At 39.7% G+C, this 15,372-nt stretch overlaps 1 protein-coding gene across 2 annotated transcripts in view; it reads right to left on the reverse strand.

Annotated features, from left to right (window-relative positions):
* The window catches only part of kcnab2a (potassium voltage-gated channel subfamily A regulatory beta subunit 2a), a 93,528-nt gene that overhangs the window by 48,064 nt on the left and 30,092 nt on the right, over positions 1–15,372 (reverse strand). Inside the window, exon 2 of one of the 2 annotated variants that reach the window (XM_073468112.1) lies at positions 10,619–10,786. In XM_073468112.1, coding sequence (XP_073324213.1) covers positions 10,619–10,695 — 77 coding nt within the window. In that variant the 5' untranslated portion in view covers positions 10,696–10,786. Of the gene's footprint in view, positions 1–2,714; positions 3,086–10,618; positions 10,787–15,372 lie in introns of those variants that run through there. The other variant, XM_073468111.1, reaches the window with a different exon arrangement.

Genomic DNA, 15,372 nt, shown 5'->3' on the forward strand with positions numbered 1-15,372 from the left:
AAACATTATGCAACAACTATTTAAAATAATACATATTGCAATTATTCTCAAGGTTTCTTGGATGTTCCTCAAACCAAAAGAGTAAAAAATAAGCATTCAGTGAATTTGTTCAGTACTTGGTAAATCTGCATGGAATGACCCATACTGTACAGCAAGGAACAGTTTATGGTCAAGCGTAGCTTTGCATGTATGAACGCCTAAGTGGAGGTCATTACCATGTCCATTAGTTTTAAGTCACTTCAGAAATCTATACTCCCCCATATAGCTCAAACAGGAGTGGCGAGGCTTCCTGTCTCGCCTCACTGAACTCTAGCTGGCTCCTTTACGCGCTGCCTGGCTCTTTCAGTCGGAGGACATGGACACTAGGGAAAGTTTTCCGGTGTCCAAATGGGCCTGCTGAGTAGTAGTATTTTGTTTCAAGGGCAACATAAAAGGAAGTAAAGTAATCCTTTTTCTGAATTTGAATTACACAATATTTACAAACTAAATAGTACTTTCATAAGATGGAGGGTGGCTTAGAACCTTTTATTACTCATTCACATGGACTAGTACATGAGTATTAGAGAAAAGACTTAATTATTTCAAACTGAAGTAATTGTGGATTAAATCCATGTAGAATGGGTGAAATAGATCTTGCGCTCTTCTCGCGGTGTACATAAAAAACATCAGCTGTTCTTATAGCTCAGCCTACAAACAAAGTTAAAAATGTGCAAGAAGATAAGAAGAAGAGAGGGAGTATATGATATAAACGTTTTGCCTGGATTTGTTGGGAAAACTTGATGGCAGTACTAAGAACAGTTAAATGTGGCTCAGTAGCAATGCTGGCCTGCCTTCCTGACCACACACCTGAAATAATGATGAGTTTGAGTCAGAGGTTGCATGTACTTGGTGACCCAATTACAGCACTAATTACAGAATTGCGGGCGATCGTGATACAAGAACCAGCAGATCCTGGCAGGATTTCCTCCTGTTAGATGAGCTAATACTCCTGTGAGTAAACCAATACCAATAATTAAATACAATACCATAAATAAATGATAGAAATCACACTTAGATTTGCTACTAGATGTATGAGATTGAACAGAAGACAACAAAAAACTTCTGATCAAAGATAAGACTGTAGGAGGCTCTCTGAGGTTTGTAAGTAAATAACCAAACGTGCTCTTTGTAATATTAAACTCCCTTTCTCCATTCATGCTCGCAAGGCTGCACCCAAGCCCGTCATGGGCCAGTGACTGAGCTTTACACAACAGGGAGGTAACTACGGGCAAGGTAACATGCCGGCGGCGGTGACATACAACACTGCCTGTAGACAACAGTAAAACTTGGTCACCCCAGACATGGCGACAGCAGCCAAACATAATCATGTTCTGGTCACTGATCTCGGTCAAAAACAACAGCAGCTGAGCCTGTGTGTGATGAAAGTTATCCATGACCATGTCCACTACAATAACAACATCATCTTAACAGGCCTTATTAGTCAACGCAACAGCCGCTCAGCCTGCTGCAACGGCTCAGTCCCAACAGCGACAGTCCATAAAATAGCTTGTTTGGCTTCCTGTCATTGAGTTGTAGGCAAATTAGCAAATGTCAAATTTTCTCTTGTTCTGGTGGTGGTTAGTAGTGCATCTTTACGTTATTGTTGGAGATAAAGTAAAATAAAATATATACACAAACCTAGAAACTCTTGGCCTTAAATTTTTCAAGTACAGATTGGTGTAATTACCAGTTCAAATATCACAATATTTTTGGCACTGTGTCTTGATCAACATTTTATGAGCAAAGAAAAACACCCTTGTTTTCAGCTATGCAACAAAGCCTTTTTCAGATCATAACGATGAGATTTTAAATTCTATATTTAGCTCAGGAAGTGTGAGAGTATCAGTTCATCCCATAAAAAACACATATCTGGAAAATTCAAAATGACCAAATTTGGAGATGGTTTTCACTGACCATGGAGGCATGCAGTATTAATCAGCACTGACTTCCAACAATAAAATAAGCTCAGAAAATACTAACTCAGACTAAATATGAATATTTAAATCTATATTACAACATTATGACAGACAAAATCATACACAATATCACATATTACTACAACTTTACTATCACCATCTTATTATTATTATCTAACTTGTTTTATGTCTAACATACAGAAAGGAGTTATTTCTGTTCGTCTTTATGGGGCATAAGTCTCTTTAGTGAACAGCAACACATAGCCAGAGAAGAAGGAAGACTATCTGTGTAATAAAGGGGAAAAGGGAAATGAAGTCTGGATGAGATTTTAAGGGGCCAGGTAACTCCTTATGGAGCAGTCTGTCCTTCCCATGTAGTTGGGCAAATATGCCACCGACCTAGATGATTAAAATAAAACCTGAGCCCCAGTACCTTTGCATGAGTGCAGTCTGACCAGAGGACAGAGGAAGACTGTACCAATATTAAGGAAGAAAAGAAAGATAAACACCTTCATAGTAGCTTATCTGTTTCTGATGAGGGCATCTATCTGACTATAAATCAACAGAAAAAGTACAAAATAGGGATTTTTGAGCTCAACCTCAACAAAAACACAGGTGTGATGGCACACACCTGTTCAATAGACCCTCAAGTACCTGACCTCCCTCAACCACAAAGCTTCTCTCACCTGCTGGTTCTCAGCCCCTCTGTCCAGGTCTCGGGAGTATCCGAGTCACTGTCGAGCTTTGCCTCCCTCTTACCTGTACTTCATGCCTGTCTGATAGGACACACACTCCTCCATCGCTAGGCCATTCATCTTCAGGAAGTCTTCCATGTTCTTAATCTGAGCGGCAACTCTCTGTTCCCGGAGTCTCTGCAGCTCAGCCTGGTCGGGGGGCCTTGCCGGTGGCTGATTCAGCCCCTGGTCCGAGTGGTAGCGGTTGATCCCGCTCCGGATGCTCTCGCTGTATGACATAGACAGCATCTTGCCGCTACCGCTGCTGCTGCTCTTCCGAACACCGCTTCCTGGCGCTGCCGGTTTGGGGATCTGCAGGTTTTCAGGAGGACAGTGACTGGACTTTCGCTTGCCGGGAGCCCCTCGGGGGCCACCAGCGTACCCTCCCGCAAACATGCCCCCTCCCCCCTCGTTCTCCTCTTCCTCGAGAGATGCTGGGGAGACCCGTGCAGTGAAGAATAAGGTAGGGACACAGATGGAGCGAGGAGCCGACAGGGCACAGCCACCTCCTTAAATAGCACCTGCTCCCATAAAAAAACAGCTCTCCTGCTTGGGGCAGCACACGGCCATGCATCCTGTAATCAGAGTCGCACAACATAGCGCCTCACCCTCCCCTGACAGGTACACAATGGCAGGGTTACACTGGGAGCTTTCAGGTGACTTGTTGGTGATTAAGGAGCAGGACTAGAGAGGGCGCATGCCATCTGCAAAAGGGAGTCATTCAAACATGCACCAAGCAAGAGGATGGGAGCACATTCCTGGTCTAACTTCTAATTCTGACTGGGGAGAGCCAAGAGACAAACTTTCTGAGAGTAGTCCAGGATATAATCTGAGTGTATCCAACAAAAAGGCACAACAACTCCATGTGGACTGGAAGAAATAAACGTGCACGAGAGCTTAAAGAATTCCCAAACAGCTGCATGATATGCACTTGCCTTGTCTGTTTAATGTAGTGCTGGGCTTCTTTTCAGGCTTAGGATTTCAGGGCGTTTTCCATTTATAAAAGTATTTCTTCCTTCTTCTGTGAAATAATCTTTTTTTTTTTTTGCTTGAGTGGTTCGACTCCTCCAAGTTTCAGCTCTAAAAACAAGTGCTGTGCTGAGTTTAATCAATAGAGGGCAGCAATATATTCACCATTACTGAAAGAATGCAACTTGATGCTGATCACACTGCTGAGCACTGACCACAAAACCATTTTCTTGGTAAAGACAATGTGCAGTATAACATTGAGACTGCAATTTTATATTCATACATTATGAAAACAGAATGTTCTAACCTGCAGACCAATACTATTTAAATACAAATATACTCTAAATATGACTTCTATTAAAAATAAAACATAGATAAGAGTTTAACAATTATATTCTATAAAAACTGTAAATAAATAGTTGTAGCTGTTAATAAATTGTGACTGAAACAAAAAAGATGAAAAACCACCAAAGACCTGCTGAAACTACAATCAACGATCATCTCTTTCTTAGTTATATCTCATTCCATATTTATGTGATTGTAGGCAAGTTATTCCTTAAATACGAGCATACAACTACACTACTACATACACAGTACACTACAAGACTGCTTAAAAAGCTTGCACTAGCATTAAAAAAGAACAATTTACATAATTACTAAAAAATAAATATGTAAGATAACTAAATTTATCTTTTAATCCGTAACCCAAAAAACAAGATATACTTTCGGATTTAGTCACCTTCAATGCCGTCAGAGTCCCTTTTTATAACCACCTGAGAATAAGGAAAGGATATTTTACTGCTAGTCTGAAATATACCATAAGCTCCAGACTGTATCGATCTTTTAAAAGTCTATTGACGAATGCAACACTTAAACAGTATCGTCTTCGCCTCTGTACAAAAGAACACACAGAACTACCATAACATTAACCCTGAAACTAATATTTCAAGTGTTAATAAACCAATATTATACAATACGAAATATACCAAATACAGACGGTTAATGACTCCAACACTATCTGTTAGAAATCCTAACATGGAATAAGAAATTAGTCAAACCGTTCAAGCCGCCATCATGTCGTGACACAACTTGGATCTCTCCCACAAATTCTCTATCAATTTCAGTTCTTCCAAACAGCTGGTTTCCTCTTATAGCGACAGAAGACACAAATAAAGGAGGAGACTTCAAGCTAGGCAGCATGCATCCACACACCCACACACACACACTCCTCAACATTGTGCCAACCCCTTTACACACGGAAACATACACGCAAACAAACACGCTCCTGATATGGTCATGAGTGCAAATCTTTCCTCAAACTCACCCGATTTCTTGGGGGTCGGCTCATGAGCAAGGTTGTGGGGTGCCAGTCTGCTCTTATAAACTGTACACTGCGGACAGCGATGAAGCGGGCCCACCCAAACTGGGAGTGTCTTACTAGGAAACGTCTAAACCAATTAGTAAATAAGAGAGTGCATCCCTTCCCTCCCCTCACCACTTGGACCATACTCTATCACCACGAGCAACACCTCTCCTCCTCCCCTCCCTGTGAGATCTCATGGAAGAAATCCATTTATGTCGTTTAGTGGCCCGTCTTGTTTCTGCCAACCACAGCAAATAATATCAGCCCTGAATTATTCACCAAAGCTTTTGCACTAAAAGCCTCTGATTGTTGTTCCACAGGAAAGAATACTAAGAGCTGGACAGTAATGAGGGCCTGAGTGTTGTGTGCACATGAGACACAAACAAACACACACAGTGTCAAGCAAACACATACTGTACTCTTACACACATGCACCCACACAAAGACAAACCACACACATGTTCAGGTACTCTCTAACCGAGGCTTTATGAAAACCACAGTTTCAACACACCTTGCACCATTTCTCTGAATCTCAGTAGCCTTGAGATTAGTTCAAGGTCAAAATCACAAACTAAAAGGGTAATTTTTAAGACTTTTTTAAATACCACAATGAATGCAATGTAACACCTGTTTTATAGTCATACTGGCCAATGTATGAAAGTATGCTGGAAAACCAGTATGGACGATATGGCCTTGAATTAATTGATATAATTCCCAGCCATTTATAAATGATTCCTATTGATTTCATTAATTCACATTAATAACACATCTGGACCCAGATATGGCATTAAATTGATAGGTGGATTAAAGGCACAAGATATAACATTTCCATTTCCACATTAAAATGTCTAGAAACAACGAGACCTTTGTTTTAAATTTTGTTATGTTGTACACCTACATCATCCGAGAAGTTCTCAAAAACTTTCAAACCCAGGGAAACCCTAATTTCATTCAAGCTGACGCGCGTTTTATTTGCTTGCCTGTCGCTGCAACTTCCAGGGAAACATCACATGATGCGTCAGACAGTGAGGGAGGAAGTCACGACTGTTACTTAACATAATGTGGATTAAACTTTAATACCTCGCCTTGTCCATTAACATTTCTGCCTGAGTCACATCAGATAGAATTCCACTGGCAATTGTGTTTTTTTAACAATGAAGAAGACAACTCCCGTGACCCCTTGCTACATTACAACATCATCAAACTGTCTTTTGTTTTTCATTGTTTTGACTGAGAGACCCCTAGCAGAAGACATTACATACTCTGCAACCTTAACCTGTGAGTTTATTTAAGTTGCCAAAATAGACACTTCCCAATTGATGAGCTTCCTAGCTACTGTGTCTAAATGAAGTCTGAATCCCAATCCCAATATGCACCTTCAATGGGCACTATGTAGTTTTGGCGAAGAAATTCAAACTCAGAATTTTAATATTTACAATATTAATGAGGTAATACTACAAACTCAGAACTATTATTTTTTTCCATAACTGAATTAACAAGCTGTTCTCAGAGGAAAATAAGGTCCATAACACTGTTTGAAGCTAGAAAGGTGGCAGGGTCCGTCACATATAAACAAAGTAAAACAGCATGAAATTATGTTGTACTTTAAGGTCAGTTTGGCTATACAGTTTATTTAGTCATGAAAATGAAGAGGTTGTTTATTTAGATTATTTAGGCATTAAAAAAAATCTGTCGATGAAGAGCCTTCTCTTCTGAGTGCAACCTAATTCAATCCTCTAAGTCAAATTATTTTTTGCAACAAAAATCAGTGAACTCAAGTGGGTGAAATATGAACCACATGAATGCTAAACTGTATTCCTTTGACACATGTAATGCAATGAAAACCTTGCTTTAAGAATTTCTTTTACATTAACCCTGCTTCCCTAATCTATACACTTGAGACATGCAGTGGTCAGAGGTCAATGACCTTCATCATCAGAAAGCACTCAGTCCCTTGAAAACTGTAAGATGGTTTAACGACAGCCAGAGCCGGAAATACTTTACTAAAAGCATTCTGGGTACAGAATCATGAAGGCTAACATAAAATGGCTGTAAAAAGACCATGTCAGAAGAGTGTGGATCTACAACTCATACAGGAAAATAAAGCAATACAGAACAAAAAGACAACCATAAAGAGAAGATTGGGTTGAGACAAAGCAGCACCAAAACTAAATACTGTCGACTTGAATTGCATCATGTTTTGAAGGTTCATTTGCATCAAAGTAAGCAGTAGTACAGGTTCGAGCCATCATGGTTCCAGTATTACATTTTGTGTGCTACAATAATCTGATGACTGAAGAGAATAAAACTTCCCTTCCCAGCATCAGCCCGTCACTCTCAGAGTGACAGACAGACAGAGATGGGGGGGTTTAATTGATCCACCAACGTAGGCAAGGGGAGCAGCTAGTAGGATGGTTTGCACTTTAAAAGGACAGAAAAGTGCTACACGCCGAGATAAAAATCCAATAGCGAACTCATTACAAGCACATCCACATAGTCAGGCCTTTTTTTTTATAACTGAATCAGCAGAATAAGGCCTGATATACGACCATAAAACATGATCGTGCTGTAAAGCAGCAGAAAGACTGGCCATCTAAAAAAGCACACTGCTAGAGGAGAGTACCAGCAACCTGCCTCTAAGGGAACATCATCTCATCGCCAGCACTGATCAGCCTCTCTGGCTTTTAGAGCAGACGGATCAGGTTGAGGTCCCATGAGGTCAAAAAGGATTACGGTTTATTATAGAAATGATGAATAAAGGAAATGCCTATCTGCTTAATCATGCCAAAGGAACAGAAGCAATAACAGAAGTGTCTGGAAATCAGTTCAGCAAAAAGCTTCTTCATCACATGTTGTAGTTTGACAAGAACAAGAGAGGGTGTCTCAAGTGTCACTGATGAAAAAAATGGAAAAAATGAAGAAAAAAACTCAGAGAGTTATTGTTGATTCAAACATTTTGTGAGCAACCTTGCAACCAAATCCATTATCACCCCTATCAGGTTTAAGCTGGATTGTGCATTGCCAGCTAAATAGTAGATGATAAGTGTTATCTATGCTGTAGAGCTTTACTAATGGATGTATGGTTTTAAATGACAGAACAGCAAGTCTCTAGAGCAAGGTTATTACACTGAAATAAAACAAAAAGGAAAATACAAAATGTCATAGAGTACAAACGTATGAAGTTATACAAAAACATGCGAAACTACTCAACTTAAAAAAAACTGCTGTGACAAAAAACACTGATTGGCAGATAGAGAGACAGACAGGTACCTGTAGAACTGCAGCTGTCGTTTGGGGCTCCCATAACGAGCGCTGAAGACATCAGGGGAAAGGAGGAAAAGGGAAAGCTTCAGTTAATAAAAGCAGGAAAGAGGAGAAGTTAGTAGTGAGGGAAATTGTATACAGACAGTACGCTGACAAAGGATGTTGACTGCTAGCCAAAAATGGTATAGAATACAGAAGAGTAAAGGAGGAGGACATAGAAAATAGTGCATCAGAAATGACAAACAGACATCTTAAATAAAGCATTCACAAACCTTTGTTCAAAATGTTCAGTGGATTAAGTTTTGTATGCTGGAGGTGTCAGAACATTGTGACATGACAGGCCTTCAACACGCAATCACTGCATAGTCTTCACAAAAAAGTATACTGCATGAAATGTGCAGTTATTTGTTCATATTTGAAGACAAAATCAAAATCTTCCAGGTGTAAAAAACTTTTACACATCATTTTCCTGATTTCTTACTGTGAATGTACAAACCTGCAAATGAATTACATGCTTGAATAAAAGTACACATTTTAAACTCCTAACAAGGTTTTCAGATTAAAAATACTGTACTGGATATGGGGATGATGTGGATACAAAAATACATATATATTGTTACAGTTTATATAAGCATTAGAAGATTTTGTCTCTTTGTTTTTAATGCTTGCCTGTAAGGTAGGAACATGTACGAACCAAACAGCACTCCATTTGCAGTTTCGAATTAAGTGTGTGCCAACATCACAAGTTATGATCAATCTAAATACAAAGATCCAAAGTAGAGCTCTTGGGTTTAGACTATAAATCAGTCATCTTGGCTAAGCAGTGGATACATTTTCAACCTCACCTCCTCTGACCTCCTGCGCTCTAAGAGGATCATTCTGCAATAGGAATACACTCATATGGAGAGCATATGGAGTCCATTATATAATTTAAGGTTTAATTAATCAAACATAAGCAAGAGAGTAAAGCGTCAAAGAGTAAAAACAGGAAGAAAAATGTATTACTAGAACACTTAATAATATTTCATAACTTTAGCTAACAATATTTGACAGTGCTTCCATGCTCTTAGTTTAACCAAGGCATTACACCCAATAATACTTGATGTTTAATTAAGTCACCACTGGGAAAAGAAAGTAAAACATTTAAGCTTTAGCATGACAATATGTGGAAAAGCAGTGAAAGTAAACTACTACAGTGAGCATTATGAATGATGCTGGTAACAGGATGCTGCACTGTGTCTCAATGTCCCACATATTCTGAGTGAGGGCAAATTAATATGTTATGTCAGTGTCATCTCAAAGAGTCCAATAGCTGTCCAGCAGATTTAGTCAAGTATGACAAAACCTATAGCTGACAGCCACTGCACCCATCTGGCCACAATGTAGGTACTGTGAAACACAGTCATGAAGCTGCTGTACAAGAAGAGTGGAACAGATGCTTTTTAAGATAATGTGTCTCTGGCGCCACAAGGTGGTGAACCATTAGAGTGCAGGATAATCTGTACAAATTATACATGACAGTCTATACTGCTGCTGCCACTAATGCAATGTATACACGTAAACACACCAAACAGTGACATACTGTGATGTGCCTGCAAAATAGTGCAAAATTAACTTTTTGTCTAGTGAATGTTCAAACTTTAACAGGCACTCCATTGATTACCATTCAGTAAGCAAAGCTACTAGCCACAACCACATATTTTACCAACATTTAGTTGGTGGCTGGTGCTAATTTTGTGCACATGTAACTGTAAGGGAGTGTGCCTGCCCGATGTCACAATTTAGGGGACCCATTACAGACTTGACCAGTTAGGGACAGCAAGTACATTTGTTTTCTTTAATTCATTTACACTGTAAAATGTATTCAGTAGACTTCAGTATGGTTTGTGTACTCATCACTATTATCTAAATAGTCTGTAAATTGATGTGCTGTAATGTGTTGTGTGCATGAGGTATAAGGCCCAGTACACACATACACAAGTATTTTTAAAAACCTCCTCCCGTTTCAAAAAAAATCCCGTCCACACCAACAGTATGAAAACTCAAACGCTAGCTGTTAAGCGCACGCCAAAGCTACAGGTGGCAATATAACCTCTACCGTAAGGCCCTGTTGGCCAATCAGAAGCCTGCCAAACAACAGAAACAAGCCAAAAACTGTGGTTTTCCTGTCTACACATAAACACTGAAAAATGTTGTTTCTGAATATCTTCACCCTGGCAGGAGTCTTCCAAATGCGCCGTTTACGTGTGTATGGAAGGCCAAAATGCATAGAAAAAGCTTTGTTTTAAGAAATACCCATGTACGTGTGTACAGGGCCTTAGTCCACCTCTCACCTGTAGATCATGCCAGGAGAGCCAGTCTGTCGGAGGGAGAGGCGAGCGGGGGAGTCTGTGGTAGATTCAGGATACATGGAGGCAGGAGGGAGGGGGTGTGGCCAGCCTGCCAGGGGTGGTGTTCTTTCACCGGGACCACGGGGTAAAGTCTATCACCAGTCAGGGCCTCTGGAAAGGAGAGAGAGTGTCAGTCATGGTAAGATTTCCGCAACAATATAACCTTAATATTAACCTTAATATTATCTTATAAAGAGTTTCCCTATTTTGGCTTAAGTATTGCATAATTGGGAAGCCCTCTTGGCTCCTGACAAAAGACACTAACAATATATCAATATTACGTGCACTATTACCTTTTCAACATGTACAACACAACTTTTCAATATCATGTGCAATATCACCTCTTAATATCATGTGCAATACTACTCTTCATGATTATTAATGTTTATATCATGTTAGTATATTATTTTATTGATTATCAGGTGCAATATTACTTCCTTTTTACTACACTTTCAATGTCATTGCCAATATTACTTTTTTCTATTTTAGTTAATTTTTAGTTTACTCTTAGTTTGTACTTGTCTTACCATTATTGTTATTGTATTAGGCATTTGTTTTTGCATTTAACTGCTGAAACACTTAAACTCCTACACACGGTATATGTCACTAATATTTAATACTCTTTATTATTACTGGTCCCAGTGTTTGACCCTGACCCAGGGAACCCACTGGTTGTTACTGGTTGTTACTGTTTTTTATTGTACAGTAAATGTTTGTAGTAATCTCTGGCAAAACAATTTCGTTCGGGATTAATGAAGTTCCATTTTATCTTATACTACATTTATCATGTTCATTTAAAAGTCAATTATTTTATTCATCCACTATGATTTAAACAAAAACACCACACTATTCAAACTATTTCTCACCTGTGGCTACCACTGCACCTCCATTAAGGTCATGAGAGTTATCACTTCTGAACAAAATCATTCTTAAATGTTCTTCAGATGAAGAAGGATTAGTTCAAATAGCTAGCCATGTTGTCCAATTCAGATACAATGATAAATCAGACTCCTGAACCATGTTAATGATCTGATGTTTATGGCTAATTTAATGAGGAAATCACGAACATGTATCACATTTCTCCATTCAGAAAATACTGAATGTGTCACTAGCTGTAATGCTGAGTAGTTCTGTCTGCCAAATTTTCACCCATTATATCAATCAAAGTGATAGATTGTACAGTATGGAGAGGACACACAGGCAAAAAAGAAGGCCACAATGTGTTTTCATCTTACTGCTGGCTACAGCAACCAGTTAGGCATCTTTGACCACTCACACTAAAAGACTGCCAATGAAAATATCAAGCATAATGGATAATGATCAACACGTCCCAGACAAGGTCAGGAGCTTGAGAGGGTAATTAAACAGTGGCGCGCCAACCCTCCCACATCAACAGGGACACAAGGGGACACCAAATTAACCCTGTCTGGAAATATCCAATCAGCCATTAAGTTGTGGCCACTTGGTCTAAAGCAGCACTTGATTCTCAAACTGGGTGAGGCGTTGAGGATGAGGGGAAAAATATGGAGTGAAACCAAAGGAAACTGCAGAGTTTGAAGATGCCACCGTGCTGACCTTTACTTCACTAACATCTAGCCTGGATCCTTTTTGGTTAGTTGCCTATTATTGATTGATATCTAGAATTATTGGGCGTGGGGCATGAACTCTTTTGGCTTCTAAAGGGGGGCATGACATTATATAAAGTTTGAAAACTAAAGCAGGGTGGATCTCAAGCCTCTTCCAATCAATGGATACTGCAAGTGAAGTACAGGATGTAGAGGCAGGACAAAGACCACAAAGTCCATTAGCTAACCTCACTGGGGACTAGACTCGGATTTGCCTTAATTATTCCCTGAAATCTAAATGTTGCAGTATGTGAGATTACAAAAAAGATCCAATGAATGTGCCACTTGTGAGACCAGGCCTTGGTTTACTTGTTATTTGGAAGCATATTTAAATATTAAAGTATATTTGGCATGAGGAAGAAAGTGGTGAATGAGGTTATTTGACATTGTATCACCTTTTTCAAAAGGATTGCTACACACTTCCACCACTAGATGGAGTCACGTCCTCACTCTGTGGACATGATCTGAATGAATAATAAGACCAGTGTAACCTCTGTAGTTTCCCACAGCTTTACAGTAAAGGTTTTAACATTTTCATGGTAAAGGCTTTGTTTACAAGTCCGGAATGATCACTACCTATTTAGACAGAAATATAGTCACATCACACCACATGAAAACACTGCGGTAAAATGCAGCAAAAAGCCATGCAGAGACAACACCCAGCCCACATTCACACGTGAATATCCTCATCCAACTTCATCATCCTGTGGCTGCTGTGTAATGTACGTATGTGGGTGCAACACAGCAAACCGTAGCTGATCCACTGCTTAGAGCGACTTAATTCTATGAATAATTCAAAGTGTCTGCCCAAGAAGCAGGCCACTGCTGGAGAGAGGGCAACAGCACGAGAGCTGGGCATCATTGAGGGCTGGGTGGGTGGGTTAGCTATGCACAGATGCCATTAACACACATTTAAAATACCTCATCAGAGCATTTCAAGTCAACACCACACACAGGCTGAGAGGGAGGGGAGCGGCACTGCTGATGTTTTAGCCTAGTTTACAGTAGTGGATAAAATCAAATAAGGGGAGCCGCAGAGAGGGTGGCATCTATGTCACCCTGACAAAGCTGTGAGCTGAGCAGCACCGTGCTACCCTATTTCACCAGTGGCTGCACTCACGTGAGTCATGGCTCGTAACAGTCATCGTAATGATAACATGAAGGTGACTTTCTCCTCTCATCAATTTCCCGAGGTGTCCCGTGTTCTCAAGGACTCATTTAACGCTCCCTGCTCAATTCATTTCAATCATGCAGCAAAGGGACAGCAGTCATACCTGCTATCAGTGACGATGATGATGTCATGACCCTGATGGGTAAAAGGCTTGGTCGTAGATCTACTATAAAGCACAGCACAGTCCTGCTGGATTATCTGTCATTGATGTGGATCAGAGGACATGGTGGGTTGGATGAGGAGGGGGCTATGAAATCATACTTTCTTGCAAAGCCTTAATATCTTAAATCTATTGTGATGATTTTTGCGGCCTCTCTCTCTCATGTGGTTATAAACTGAATATATTTCGGTTTTGGATTGTTGGTTTGACAACAACCATTACAAATATGCAGAAATCATCTTCAACTTAAAGAAATGTGATCGATATTTTTATAAATTTCTTGTAATTTTATAAACCAAATCAGTAATCGAGTCTGTATCACCACGATTGAGCTTTTTCTACCCAGCTCGACGTAATATAATATATTGCATTCGGTACTAAAGTAGATGTATGTATATTATCATGATGATACTGTGATACAAGCATTAGCAAGGACAGTTAATGCTAGACAAACTGTTTTATTACCTGCACAAAGATTGCCATAACCACCATAGGTTGATTAAACACATGTTTAGGATGAAGATGAATAAGTCCCAAAAGAGGAGCTACCATATCTGTGAGGAGGTGGCTTTAATCTTACATAAACTATATTAAACATCACATAATTTTCTCTAAATTGTGTAGAAAAGGAATGAAAAACAGTAACCTTTTTCATCACTGTTCGCAAATTTTCCATATTAGCGTAAGTGGCTACATTTGTTATCAAGACAGTAAAACTGTGGTTAAACGGGAACTTTTCAACCAGCTTGTATCACTAAATTGTTGGTAGTATATGCAAAGGAACAATGGTAAACTCAGCCCCTCGCTCTTTTACTGGCAAAAATCCACCAAATGAAGTAAAACACGTCATCTGGAGGGGTTGAACTGTTGTGTCATCTACAGATTGTGCATGGTTGAATGTGGAACAACAGAAAGTATAGTCAGACTGAAAGAGAGGCCCTCTCCCTCTCTCTCTTGGAGTAGAGACATGTCAACAAACTCAGATCAAACTCTCTAAACTAGGCAGCGCTGATAAGGTATAAACCCAGAAACTGTTACTACACTACCCATTTCTGACCTGAAATGTTTCCAGAAACATATTTTAGCATACTGTTTAGCTGCAATAGACAAAAACTGTGAGTCAGAAGTCACCACCATATTGTTCCTGTACCGTGAGGCTGTAAAAACTCAGATCAAACTGTAAAACCAGGCACTGCTGATCAAACATGAACTACGATTGTGTTCATTCCGGCCACCTCACTGTTTGCTGTTTCAAAACGGACTCCGGGCCAAAACCAAGCAAGCCCAAGGAGCAGTATGTCACCCATCAACCCGAGTGTTCATCGGTCCAGTACAGTGCATTCTTGTTGTTGAATAGGTGGAATACCAAAGCCCCTTTTCTTTGTTTTCTTTGGTCATGAAGCACCAATTAAAAAAATAGTTCCATCTTTCTACTGAATAGATACCCCAGGGCCATCCTTCCAGCCTAAAATACTTCTTTAAGAGCAGCCAGAAGCTTGGCAACCATCAACTAAGTCAATCACATGCAACCATTGCTGGCAACACCACTTTCAGGAAGAAAAGTTACACTGCAAAGACGTGACACAGATCCAAAAAGAAGACACCAATGATTTTAACAAGTCAGACACAAAATTGATAAGCACAATAAGAACATACAACTCATGCATACTTGTGCTGTAGTTGCTAATGCCTAATACCAATTATTAGAAATCAAGGAGACTGAAAAACGATATTTGGAACT

This window comes from Pagrus major, chromosome 6 (assembly GCF_040436345.1).
Source record: "Pagrus major chromosome 6, Pma_NU_1.0".
NCBI classification, from domain to species: domain Eukaryota; kingdom Metazoa; phylum Chordata; class Actinopteri; order Spariformes; family Sparidae; genus Pagrus; species Pagrus major.